At 50.8% G+C, this 13,254-nt stretch overlaps 1 protein-coding gene across 1 annotated transcript in view; it reads right to left on the bottom strand.

The window, feature by feature from the left end:
• Nucleotides 1-473: 473 nt before the first annotated feature.
• The window catches only part of braf (B-Raf proto-oncogene, serine/threonine kinase), a 50,690-nt gene continuing 37,909 nt past the window's right edge, over nucleotides 474-13,254 (bottom strand). The window contains exons 15-19 of the mRNA XM_038996830.1: nucleotides 12,888-13,019; nucleotides 9,657-9,791; nucleotides 8,407-8,557; nucleotides 7,783-8,073; nucleotides 474-804 (exon numbers count right to left, since the gene is read on the bottom strand). Of these exons, the coding sequence (XP_038852758.1) occupies nucleotides 8,051-8,073; nucleotides 8,407-8,557; nucleotides 9,657-9,791; nucleotides 12,888-13,019 (441 nt within the window). The 3' untranslated portion in view covers nucleotides 474-804; nucleotides 7,783-8,050. The remainder of the gene's footprint in view (nucleotides 805-7,782; nucleotides 8,074-8,406; nucleotides 8,558-9,656; nucleotides 9,792-12,887; nucleotides 13,020-13,254) is intronic.

The raw sequence follows: 13,254 nt of genomic DNA, 5'->3' as shown, positions 1-13,254 counted from the left end.
GTGTGTTCCACCACCCGCCAACCCCTCTTTTACGCTACTGCTACTCTCTGTTCATCATATATGCATAGTCACTTTAACCATATCTACATATAGATACTACCTCAATCAGCCCGACTAACCGGTGTCTGTATGTATGAAGCCTCTCTACTGTATATAGCCTCTACTGTATGTAGCCTCGCTACTGTTATTTTTTAGTCATTTTACTGTTGTTTTATTTCTTTACCTACCTATTGTTCACCTAATACCTTTTTTGCACTGTTGGTTTGAGCCTGTAAATAAGCATTTCACTGTAAGGTGAATACCTGTCGTATTCAGCACACGTGACAAATAAACGTTGATTTGATCCCTCGTATGACACTCTTAAAACAATTCCACATGTTAGCTTAGTAGAACGCCATGCCCCATTTGAGAATGATACAATATGATGCTGAATAGCCATTATATTCTCACTAAAACATCACACAACACCCGGGACCGTTTTCATGCACTTCTTTAATATATCTGTTTTTCATATTCACAACAAATACATTAAGCTCTTTCATCTTTAATATAATACAGTTCTTAAATTATTTTTAATTTTTTTACACAACATTTTTTTCTCAGAATGTCATTCTATCAAAATGTCTTTTTAACCCTTTATTTCTTCATTTTAATCATTTTATATATCTCATTCCATGTTGAGAGTCACCATGCCTCCTATTTAAAACGGCCAGTGTCTCCTTTATACAGCTATATACAGATGACAACAATCATCTCCCAGAAGGATGAAGGTCTCAGTTGGAGGGGGCTTGTGGGATACGTCGGCTTAAGGTGCAAGCAAGGACAGATGGGGGGGGGTTAAAGAAAATAAAAAGAACAGCGAGAAGGTTAGAAACATCTTACAGTAAAGTAATAAAAATAGAAGTAAACCATAACACGGAACAAAGCTTTGATGGAGAGAGGACAACTCAACAGGTTATCAGTAGAGTCTCATAGCTTTGATGGAGAGAGGACAACTCAACAGGTTATCAGTAGAGTCTCATAGCTTTGATGGAGAGAGGACAACTCAACAGGTTATCAGTAGAGGACAACTCAACAGGTTATCAGTAGAGGACAACTCAACAGGTTATCAGTAGAGTCCCATAGCTTTGATGGAGAGAGGACAACTCAACAGGTTATCAGTAGAGGACAACTCAACAGGTTATCAGTAGAGGACAACTCAACAGGTTATCAGTAGAGGACAACTCAACAGGTTATCAGTAGAGGACAACTCAACAGGTTATCAGTAGAGGACAACTCAACAGGTTATCAGTAGAGTCCCATAGCTTTGATGGAGAGAGGACAACTCAACAGGTTATCAGTAGAGGACAACTCAACAGGTTATCAGTAGAGGACAACTCAACAGGTTGTCAGTAGAGTCTCATAGCTTTGATGGAGAGAGGACAACTCAACAGGTTATCAGTAGAGGACAACTCAACAGGTTATCAGTAGAGGACAACTCAACAGGTTATCAGTAGAGGACAACTCAACAGGTTATCAGTAGAGGACAACTCAACAGGTTATCAGTAGAGGACAACTCAACAGGTTATCAGTAGAGGACAACTCAACAGGTTATCAGTAGAGGACAACTCAACAGGTTATCAGTAGAGGACAACTCAACAGGTTATCAGTAGAGGACAACTCAACAGGTTATCAGTAGAGGACAACTCAACAGGTTATCAGTAGAGTCCCATAGCTTTGATGGAGAGAGGACAACTCAACAGGTTATCAGTAGAGGACAACTCAACAGGTTATCAGTAGAGGACAACTCAACAGGTTATCAGTAGAGGACAACTCAACAGGTTATCAGTAGAGTCCCATAGCTTTGATGGAGAGAGGACAACTCAACAGGTTATCAGTAGAGTCCCATAGCTTTGATGGAGAGAGGACAACTCAACCGGTTATCAGTAGAGTCCCATAGCTTTGATGGAGAGAGGACAACTCAACAGGTTATCAGTAGAGGACAACTCAACAGGTTATCAGTAGAGGACAACTCAACAGGTTATCAGTAGAGGACAACTCAACAGGTTATCAGTAGAGGACAACTCAACAGGTTATCAGTAGAGGACAACTCAACAGGTTATCAGTAGAGGACAACTCAACAGGTTATCAGTAGAGTCCCATAGCTTTGACAGACCAATGCTTGTGAAGACATCCACCTTTTGCTGCAACAATATATACATCATAACATAAAGACCATGGCTGTGTGCATTCCAAATGGCACCCTATTCCCTACATAGAGCCCTGTGGGCCCTGGTCAAAGGGGGGGCACTTTAAAGGGAATAGGGCGCCATTTTGGGATGCCTGTCAATCTGTAAAATAATAAAGGGCACTGGGAACAACTCCTTCCTGCCGTTAGCTCCCCGGGGTCACATGTATTAAACCTTTATTTAACTAGGCAAGTCAGTTAAGGACAAATTCTTATTTACAATGATGGCCTGCCCCCGGGCCAAACCCGGACGACGCTGGGCCAATTGCGCGCCGCCCCTATGGGACTCCCAATCACGGCCGGTAATGATGCCTCTAGCACTGAGAAGCAGTGCCTTATACTGCTCCGCCACTCGGAAAACCCCTTTATTTGACAGATTTCTGCTGTTAGTTCCTCGGGGGGGGTCATATCCGCTGTTAGTTCCTCGGGGGGGGGGGGGTCATATCCGCTGTTAGTTCCTCGGGGGGGGGGTCATATCCGCTGTTAGTTCCTCGGGCGGGTCATATCCGCTGTTAGTTCCTCGGGGGGGGGTCATATCCGCTGTTAGTTCCTCGGGGGGGGGGGGGGGGGGGGGTCATATCCGCTGTTAGTTCCTCGGGGGGGGGGGTCATATCCGCTGTTTGTTCCTCGGGGGGGGGGGTCATATCCGCTGTTAGTTCCTCGGGGGGGGGGGGGTCATATCCGCTGTTAGTTCCTCGGGGGGGGGGGGGGGGGTCATATCCGCTGTTAGTTCCTCGGGGGGGGGGGGGGGTCATATCCGCTGTTAGTTCCTCGGGGGGGGGGGTCATATCCGCTGTTAGTTCCTCGGGGGGGGGTCATATCCGCTGTTAGTTCCTCGGGGAGGGTCATATCCGCTGTTAGTTCCTCGGGGAGGGTCATATCCGCTGTTAGTTCCTCGGGGGGGTCATATCCGCTGTTAGTTCCTCGGGGAGGGTCATATCCGCTGTTAGTTCCTCGGGGAGGGTCATATCCGCTGTTAGTTCCTCGGGGGGGTCATATCCGCTGTTAGTTCCTCGGGGGGGTCATATCCGCTGTTAGTTCCTCGGGGGGGGTCATATCCGCTGTTAGTTCCTCGGGGGGGTCATATCCGCTGTTAGTTCCTCGGGGGGGTCATATCCGCTGTTAGTTCCTCGGGGGGGTCATATCCGCTGTTAGTTCCTCGGGGGGGTCATATCCGCTGTTAGTTCCTCGGGGGGGTCATATCCGCTGTTAGTTCCTCGGGGGGGTCATATCCGCTGTTAGTTCCTTCGGGTAGGCCATATCCGCTGTTAGTTCCTCGGGCGGGTCATATCCGCTGTTAGTTCCTTCGGGGAGGCCATATCCGCTGTTAGTTCCTCGGGCGGGCCATATCCGCTGTTAGTTCCTTCGGGGAGGCCATATCCGCTGTTAGTTCCTCGGGCGGGTCATATCCGCTGTTAGTTCCTCGGGCGGGTCATATCCGCTGTTAGTTCCTCGGGGGGGGGGGGGTCATATCCGCTGTTAGTTCCTCGGGGGGGGGTCATATCCGCTGTTAGTTCCTCGGGCGGGTCATATCCGCTGTTAGTTCCTCGGGGGGGGGGTCATATCCGCTGTTAGTTCCTCGGGGGGGGGGGGGTCATATCCGCTGTTAGTTCCTCGGGGGGGGGGGGGTCATATCCGCTGTTAGTTCCTCGGGCGGGTCATATCCGCTGTTAGTTCCTCGGGGGGGGGGGGGGGTCATATCCGCTGTTAGTTCCTCGGGGGGGGGGGGGGGGTCATATCCGCTGTTAGTTCCTCGGGGGGGGGGGGGGGGGGGGGTCATATCCGCTGTTAGTTCCTCGGGGGGGGGGTCATATCCGCTGTTAGTTCCTCGGGGGTGGGGGGGTCATATCCGCTGTTAGTTCCTCGGGGGGGGGGGGGGGGTGGGGGTCATATCCGCTGTTAGTTCCTCGGGGGGGGTCATATCCCCTGTTAGTTCCCCGGGGGGGGTCATATCCGCTGTTAGTTCCTCAGGGGGGTCATATCCGCTGTTAGTTCCTCGGGGGGGGGGGGGGGTCATATCCGCTGTTAGTTCCTCGGGGGGGGGGGGGGTCATATCCGCTGTTAGTTCCTCGGGGGGGGGGGGGGGGGGTCATATCCGCTGTTAGTTCCTCGGGGGGGGGGGGGGGGGGGGGGTCATATCCGCTGTTAGTTCCTCGGGGGGGTCATATCCGCTGTTAGTTCCTCAGGGGGGTCATATCTGCTGTTAGTTCCTCGGGGGGGGGGGGGGGGGTCATATCCGCTGTTAGTTCCTCGGGGGGGGGGGGGGGGGGGGGGTCATATCCGCTGTTAGTTCCTCGGGGGGGGGGGGTCATATCCGCTGTTAGTTCCTCGGGGGGGGGGGGGTCATATCCGCTGTTAGTTCCTCGGGGGTGGGGGGGTCATATCCGCTGTTAGTTCCTCGGGGGGGGGGGGGGGGGGTCATATCCGCTGTTAGTTCCTCGGGGGGGGTCATATCCCCTGTTAGTTCCCCGGGGGGGGGGTCATATCCGCTGTTAGTTCCTCAGGGGGGTCATATCCGCTGTTAGTTCCTCGGGGGGGGGGGGGGGGTCATATCCGCTGTTAGTTCCTCGGGGGGGGGGGGGTCATATCCGCTGTTAGTTCCTCGGGGGGGGGGGGGGGGGGGGTCATATCCGCTGTTAGTTCCTCGGGCGGGGGGGGGGGGGGGGGGGGGTCATATCCGCTGTTAGTTCCTCGGGGGGGTCATATCCCCTGTTAGTTCCCCGGGGGGGGTCATATCCCCTGTTAGTTCCCGGGGGGGGGTCATATCCGCTGTTAGTTCCTCAGGGGGGTCATATCCCCTGTTAGTTCCTCAGGGGGGTCATATCCGCTGTTAGTTCCCCGGGGGGGTCATATCTTGGGTTGTGTCACAGTGAACTGAAGACAATGACCCAGTGTAATGGGAACGATTTCCTTCAGAAAAATCCATGACATTATACATCTCATGGCAGAAGTCTACGTCTCTAATCTGGTTCATCTCCAGTATTAGGATTTGCTCTCCTGGACCTAACCTATGGGCCAGTTTCCCAGACACAGTTTAAGCATAGTCTTGAACTAATAATGTCAAATGGTAGATTCTCCATTGAAAGTTCTTCTACAGCTGAGAAACCAGCCATATCCGTTCAGAGGTTCATAGGAGGTCCTTATCAAGTGTTTAATTCTTCACGTGACGACCGTGTCTTCGTCCCAAATGGAGCCCCTATTCCTTTTCCGGAACACTACCTGAGCCCCAAGTGCACCGTAAAAGGGAATAGGGAACCGTTTGGGACGTAGCCAATGCCCATCTTACACAGCTTTTGGCTTCCCCAGGAGAACATCCACTGTGTTCCTTACAGATGGAACATGATGCGTTTGGAAATTGAGTTTAGGGTGTTAGTCATCAACTCAAAATTCATGTTGTGACGGGATTTATTGGTTAATAAACAAATTTAAAAAATAAAAAATAAATAAAAGGGAAGTCGCTATTTTTGCTTCTTGGAAACATCTCTCTCAAAGACACAAGGAGTTAAAACAAGACAGATGGCTTAAAAAAAAAAAAAAAAATCTCTCTCCCGGTCTCAATAAAGACAATTCATAAAATGTCATTAACAAATTAGTCAATATTTTTGCAGGCCTGCCTGTCAACAAAATAAAGGCAAAACGACATCAACAAAAGATAAGTAAAAACAGCTCCTTCGACCTTTCGACACACTGGAATGACAAATACAGCTGCGTGACGATAGAAAGGACAGGCATAAAAATCAGACACAGACTCCATTTCAATCCCCCACTCAAAAACACAGCTTCGGAGTGAAGTCTCCCCTTGGTACAGGTCTAGGATCAGCTACCCCTACACCAATCAGAACCTTAACCAATGGTGAGGGAAATTCAAAAGTGACAGTGACCCCCCCCCCCAAAAAAACATCTATTAAAATCACACTAGTCTCTCAGCAGGCAGGTAGGTGATAGCAGCCATCATGTTTACAGGTGCGACAGGTGAATTGAGCTTCTGCTTCCTCCGTCTGTGATAAAAGCAACAATTTAAAAAGTCCACGACAAGAAGAGAGAAAGTCTCATTGGTAGGTTATCACATGCACTGCCCAGATAGCGATTCACCAATAGAATCAGAGATGTGTGTGGGAGGGGAAGGGGTTTGATTGGATAGTGTTCTGTGAATATAGCCAAGCTGAGACGAGAAGCCGTGTCTCGTTGAGGGAGAACAGCCAAACTTGTAACAACAGCACAATGCAAATGTAAAACCTCGAGACTATAGCAGTTTTCTATCCAACATATAGACTAAAGCAGAAGCCTATTCAATCATTTACTTCTGACCGGGAATATTGGGACGCCTGGTTCTTCCTGTAGAGACTTCACTCTGACCTTCGGGTAGGAGGGAGTACCATTGTACGGTTGTTCTTGTAGCTTCGATCCTTCCTCGTACAAACTCACTAGAAAAAGTCCCCCCCTCCTCCAAAATAAAATGGTGAAACATGTGGCGTGTCGGTCAGAGAGACTCTCCGTCCTCCACACCTCTGTAGACTCCGTAATAGAGGATTGTGATCGGGCTCTTTTTCCCCCTCAAACACCAAGTCTGAAGAGGCACTGGCAGCCATCTTAGATTCACAGTTTCTTTCTAGCAGACCTGTTGATTAAAAACGATGTGCCATCCCCTTCAAAACAACAATCCTCGGCTGATTTAAAAAAAAAAAAACTGTTATTTATGACGCTAACGTAGCGAGCGGAGTTCCCCACTTCTGGTTTTTAGGGGAAACGGAAGTTAGGTTGAACATACTGTATCCCTGGAAAGCGGAGGTTAGCGGTTTTCCCGGTCGACTACCACATAAGCTATCAAATGATCCAAACAGGGGTTAACGTGGAGTTTTGCTGAGGCAAATGACAAGGCGAGATCCCGGAGTCTGGCAAAATGTGGAAAAGCATCCTTCATTGGAAAATGGACAGATGTGTGAGAGCACTGAGGGAGAGTCTCAGAATGTCCTTTCAGTGAAGCGTGAGTCGAGGGTATTCGTGTGTGTGGCCTATCACCGGGTAGGAATGCTTCGTAGTGACAGTAAAAACATGAACGATCTCGTCAAAAAGAAAAACTCAGAACAGCACACCCCCCCCACATATCCTTAAAATCCCAAAACAAACAAGAACTGGGGATTTTTTTTCCCAATAAATTAATCTTTCAAGTCCTCTTCCCACAGGGTCGACTCCACCCCCGTGAGATCCAGCTTATCAGCGATTGGCTTAGACCTGGCCCCTTCATCTCAGGTAACCAATGAGCAGCCAGGAAGGAAAGTGTGGTTTCCTGTGCCTGTAGCTCCGCCCTCTTCGTCAGGGAGGGGAGTGAGAAGGGGGTGTGCTGCCCAAACCCAAACCCTCGACCTCTAACGACCCCTAACCCCAATCCTGTCCTTGTGCTCTCAACAGTTATACTCCTCCTCCATCAGTCCTACAATCAAGAAGTGCTGTTCTCTCCTTTCACAGTATTTCCCTTCTTCCTCTGGTTTGGTTGAACATTTCTTCAGTGTGTCTTCCTTCCTTTGTGTATCTGGTTGTGTGTCATTCAACTTTACCTTTTTATTTAAATCAGATTTTGGTCGTTTTTCTTCCGATGTGGTGATTCCCCCGCGGAGACATCATCTGTAGAACTCCTGAGACGTGGAGCGGAGAGAGGAAGAGGCCGTCTTGTCCGTCTCTTCGTGGTGTGGAAAGTAGAAAACAGCACGTTCTTTTGAGACTAGTATGTTGGTTTTTGGTTAATGGATGAAGTAACCCACCGCAGGAACACAAGACTTGTTGAAGAGTGACGAGGGATGGACTGGCGGGATCTGGCTCAGCAGCTTATTTAAATGCTGAAAACTCCCCTGGAATGAAGAGATGAGAAATATGATCAGTGTGGAAGGGAGAGAGAAGAGACAGCAGTACAGAGTGGAAGGGAGAGAGGAGAGAGACAGCAGTACAGAGTGGAAGGGAGAGAGGAGAGAGGAGATCAGGTTGGAAGAGAGGAGAGAGACAGCAGTACAGTTCTGATGTGATAAATGAGCCTTATTCATTGTGTCGATGTTACAATCCTATCTATTATTTCAACAGGCCAAATCATTGATCACATAATGTCATGTGATCACATTTAAAATGGCAGTGACACTCTGTACATGGAGAACTGACGGGACCCCCAGCGTGTGTGTGGCCCCCCTCACCGTATCCCCCCTGGATAGGGGTTTTGGGGGAGGCACAGGCGTACAGGCTGAAGTCCTCCGTCTGGAACCCGGCTCGGTTCAGTGAGGGTTCCGACGCGGAGCGGTGGATCTTGGGTAAAGAACGCGCCAGAAGCTCAATGGACGCCAGGATCTAACAGAGGAGGAGGTCAGAGGTTAAACAAAATCAGGAGAAAACACAGGAGGTTAAATAGGTCATCACTAGCCAATCACCTATCTCGAATCACTCGTCTCAAATAGGGACAAAGCTGACAGCAGGTCAGAGAATCTCTGATTCAGGCTGTCGGCAGAACCTCCGCTGGGCTTTCCAGCAGCTTTTAAAACACAGTGAGACGTTAGTGTGAATTTATTTCTAATGCTCTGAGGCCACCTGGTGGTGGAAATAACACATTCTCCTTCACACATACAAGTAAAACAACTCCAAGGAGGGCTGGCTCGGTCCCCACACAGGTTACCAGCCTTAACCACATGAGCAGGAAGAGGTTTCTGGTGAGGTGGATATCTTGGTGAAGTGGATAATCTTGGTGAGGTGAATATCTTGGTGAAGTGGATATCTTGGTGAGGTGAATATCTTGGTGAGGTGAATATCTTGGTCATTTTAAAACATTCAGCTCAACCTCTGGCATGTACAGTAAAGAGGTCTCCGTCGTTACCCGAGGGAACAGGGTCCCGTCTCCGTCGTTACCCGAGGGAACAGGGGTCCCGTCTCCGTCGTTACCCGAGGGAACAGGGGTCCCGTCTCCGTCGTTACCCGAGGGAACAGGGTCCCGTCTCCGTCGTTACCCGAGGGAACAGGGTCCCGTCTCCGTCGTTACCCGAGGGAACAGGGGTCCCGTCTCCGGCGTTACCCGAGGGAACAGGGTCCCGTCTCCGGCGTTACCCGAGGGAACAGGGTCCCGTCTCCGGCGTTACCCGAGGGAACAGGGTCCCGTCTCCGGCGTTACCCGAGGGAACAGGGTCCCGTCTCCGGCGTTACCCGAGGGAACAGGGTCCCGTCTCCGGCGTTACCCGAGGGAACAGGGTCCCGTCTCCGTCGTTACCCGAGGGAACAGGGTCCCGTCTCCGTCGTTACCCGAGGGAACAGGGTCCCGTCTCCGTCGTTACCCGAGGGAACAGGGTCCCGTCTCCAGCGTTACCCGAGGGAACAGGGTCCCGTCTCCAGCGTTACCCGAGGGAACAGGGTCCCGTCTCCAGCGTTACCCGAGGGAACAGGGTCCCGTCTCCAGCGTTACCTGAGGGAATAGGGGTCGTTCCTCTCTCTTCTTCTTCATACAGTCAGCCATCAGCCTCCTCATGGCTTTAGGACAGTTGGAGCGCACCTTACTGAGGTCAGGAGACAGGTAGCCCCGACCCACCATGAAGATTATCTAGAGGAGAGAGGTAGAGGGTTAGAGGTCAGGGGTCAGGTAGCTCCGACTCACCATGAAGATTATCTAGAGGAGAGAGGTAGAGGGTTAGAGGTCAGGGGTCAGGTAGCCCCGACCCACCATGAAGATTATCTAGAGGAGAGAGGTAGAGGGTCAGAGGTCAGGGGTCAGGTAGCCCCGACCCACCATGAAGATTATCTAGAGGAGAGAGGGAGAGGGTCAGAGGTCAGGTAGCCCCGACCCACCATGAAGATTATCTAGAGGAGAGAGGTAGAGGGTCAGAGGTCAGGGGTCAGGAGACAGGTAGCCCCGACCCACCATGAAGATTATCTAGAGGAGAGAGGTAGAGGATTAGAGGTCAGGAGACAGGTAGCCCCGACCAACCATGAAGATTATCTAGAGGAGAGAGGTAGAGGGTTAGAGGTCAGGAGACAGGTAGCCCCGACCCACAATGAAGATTATCTAGAGGAGAGAGGTAGAGGGTTAGGGGTCAGGAGACAGGTAGCCCCGACCCACCATGAAGATTATCTAGAGGAGAGAGGTAGAGGGTCAGAGGTCAGGAGACAGGTAGCCCCGACCCACCATGAAGATTATCTAGAGGAGAGAGGTAGAGGGTTAGAGGTCAGGAGACAGGTAGCCCCGACCCACCATGAAGATTATCTAGAGGAGAGAGGTAGAGGGTCAGAGGTCAGGAGACAGGTAGCCCCGACCCACCATGAAGATTATCTAGAGGAGAGAGGTAGAGGGTTAGAGGTCAGGAGACAGGTAGCCCCGACCCACCATGAAGATTATCTAGAGGAGAGAGGTAGAGGGTTAGAGGTCAGGGGTCAGGAGACAGGTAGCCCCGACCCACCATGAAGATTATCTAGAGGAGAGAGGTAGAGGGTCAGAGGTCAGGAGACAGGTAGCCCCGACTCACCATGAAGATTATCTAGAGGAGAGAGGTAGAGGGTTAGAGGTCAGGGGTCAGGTAGCCCCGACCCACCATGAAGATTATCTAGAGGAGAGAGGTAGAGGGTTAGAGGTCAGGGGTCAGGAGACAGGTAGCCCCGACCCACCATGAAGATTATCTAGAGGAGAGAGGTAGAGGGTCAGAGGTCAGGGGTCAGGAGACAGGTAGCCCCGACCCACCATGAAGATTATCTAGAGGAGAGAGGTAGAGGGTTAGAGGTCAGGGGTCAGGAGACAGGTAGCCCCGACCCACCATGAAGATTATCTAGAGGAGAGAGGTAGAGGGTTAGAGGTCAGGGGTCAGGTAGCTCCGACTCACCATGAAGATTATCTAGAGGAGAGAGGTAGAGGGTTAGAGGTCAGGAGACAGGTAGCCCCGACCCACCATGAAGATTATCTAGAGGAGAGAGGTAGAGGGTTAGAGGTCAGGAGACAGGTAGCCCCGACCCACCATGAAGATTATCTAGAGGAGAGAGGTAGAGGGTCAGAGGTCAGGAGACAGGTAGCCCCGACCCACCATGAAGATTATCTAGAGGTGAGAGGTAGAGGGTTAGAGGTCAGGGGTCAGGTAGCCCCGACTCACCATGAAGATTATCTAGAGGAGAGAGGTAGAGGGTTAGAGGTCAGGGGTCAGGTAGCCCCGACCCACCATGAAGATTATCTAGAGGAGAGAGGTAGAGGGTCAGAGGTCAGGAGACAGGTAGCCCCGACCCACCATGAAGATTATCTAGAGGAGAGAGGTAGAGGGTTAGAGGTCAGGGGTCAGGTAGCCCCGACCCACTATGAAGATTATCTAGAGGAGAGAGGTAGCAGGTTAGAGGTCAGGAGACAGGTAGCCCCGACCCACCATGAAGATTATCTAGAGGAGAGGGGTAGAGGGTCAGAGGTCAGGAGACAGGTAGCCCCGACCCACCATGAAGATTATCTAGAGGAGAGAGGTAGAGGGTTAGAGGTCAGGAGACAGGTAGCCCCGACCCACCATGAAGATTATCTAGAGGAGAGGGGTAGAGGGTTAGAGGTCAGGAGACAGGTAGCCCCGACCCACCATGAAGATTATCTAGAGGAGAGAGGTAGAGGGTTAGAGGTCAGGGGTCAGGAGACAGGTAGCCCCGACCCACCATGAAGATTATCTAGAGGAGAGAGGTAGAGGGTTAGGGGTCAGGAGACAGGTAGCCCCGACCCACCATGAAGATTATCTAGAGGAGAGAGGTAGAGGGTCAGAGGTCAGGGGTCAGGAGACAGGTAGCCCCGACCCACCATGAAGATTATCTAGAGGAGAGAGGTAGAGGGTTAGAGGTCAGGGGTCAAGAGACAGGTAGCCCCGACCCACCATGAAGATTATCTAGAGGAGAGAGGTAGAGGGTCAGAGGTCAGGGGTCAGGAGACAGGTAGCCCCGACCCACCATGAAGATTATCTAGAGGAGAGAGGTAGAGGGTTAGAGGTCAGGGGTCAAGAGACAGGTAGCCCCGACCCACCATGAAGATTATCTAGAGGAGAGAGGTAGAGGGTCAGAGGTCAGGAGACAGGTAGCCCCGACCCACCATGAAGATTATCTAGAGGAGAGAGGTAGAGGGTCAGAGGTCAGGGGTCAGGAGACAGGTAGCCCCGACCCACCATGAAGATTATCTAGAGGAGAGAGGTAGAGGGTTAGAGGTCAGGGGTCAAGAGACAGGTAGCCCCGACCCACCATGAAGATTATCTAGAGGAGAGAGGTAGAGGGTCAGAGGTCAGGAGACAGGTAGCCCCGACCCACCATGAAGATTATCTAGAGGAGAGAGGTACAGGGTTAGAGGTCAGGAGACAGGTAGCCCCGACCCACCATGAAGATTATCTAGAGGTAGAGGGTCAGAGGTAGGAGACCTTGCTCAGGTAGGACAGGACCCCAGACATCAACTCATAGAAAACATTATAAAATGTATATTCTAGATGTATATATAACAGTAGAGATATCTACCTGGTCTCTGTTATTGATGTTGGAGTAGGGCAAGGCCCCAGACATCAACTCATAGAGAACATTCTAGATGTATATATAACAGTAGAGATATCTACCTGGTCTCTGTTATTGATGTTGGAGTAGGGCAAGGCCCCAGACATCAACTCATAGAGAACATTATAAATGTATATATAACAGTAGAGATATCTACCTGGTCTCTGTTATTGATGTTGGAGTAGGGCAAGGCCCCAGACATCAACTCATAGAGAACGATCCCGAAGGCGTAAACGTCAGACTGGAAGCTGTAAGGGTTCTTATCTTGCAGACGGATCACTTCTGGGGCCTACAGACAGGGGGCAGCAGAGTCACACAGTTCACCAGCTATACAGCCACATTGGCAGGGTTGGGCTCAATTCCAGTCAAGTCAGGAAGTACACTGACCAATTCCAATTCTCTTCAATGGAGGAACATTTGGAATTAGAATGTTTTGGTTTACTTCCTGAATTGACCTGAACCCTGTACACTGGGTCTCAAAAGTACTGTCCTTGCGCCTTCCATCCTCGCCTCCCTCTCAAACC

The sequence above is a fragment of the Salvelinus namaycush genome, chromosome 6 (genome assembly GCF_016432855.1).
Source record: "Salvelinus namaycush isolate Seneca chromosome 6, SaNama_1.0, whole genome shotgun sequence".
NCBI classification, from domain to species: Eukaryota; Metazoa; Chordata; class Actinopteri; order Salmoniformes; family Salmonidae; genus Salvelinus; species Salvelinus namaycush.
Note: the sequence above shows the minus strand (reverse complement) of the source record. Positions and strands in the feature narration are given on the sequence as shown.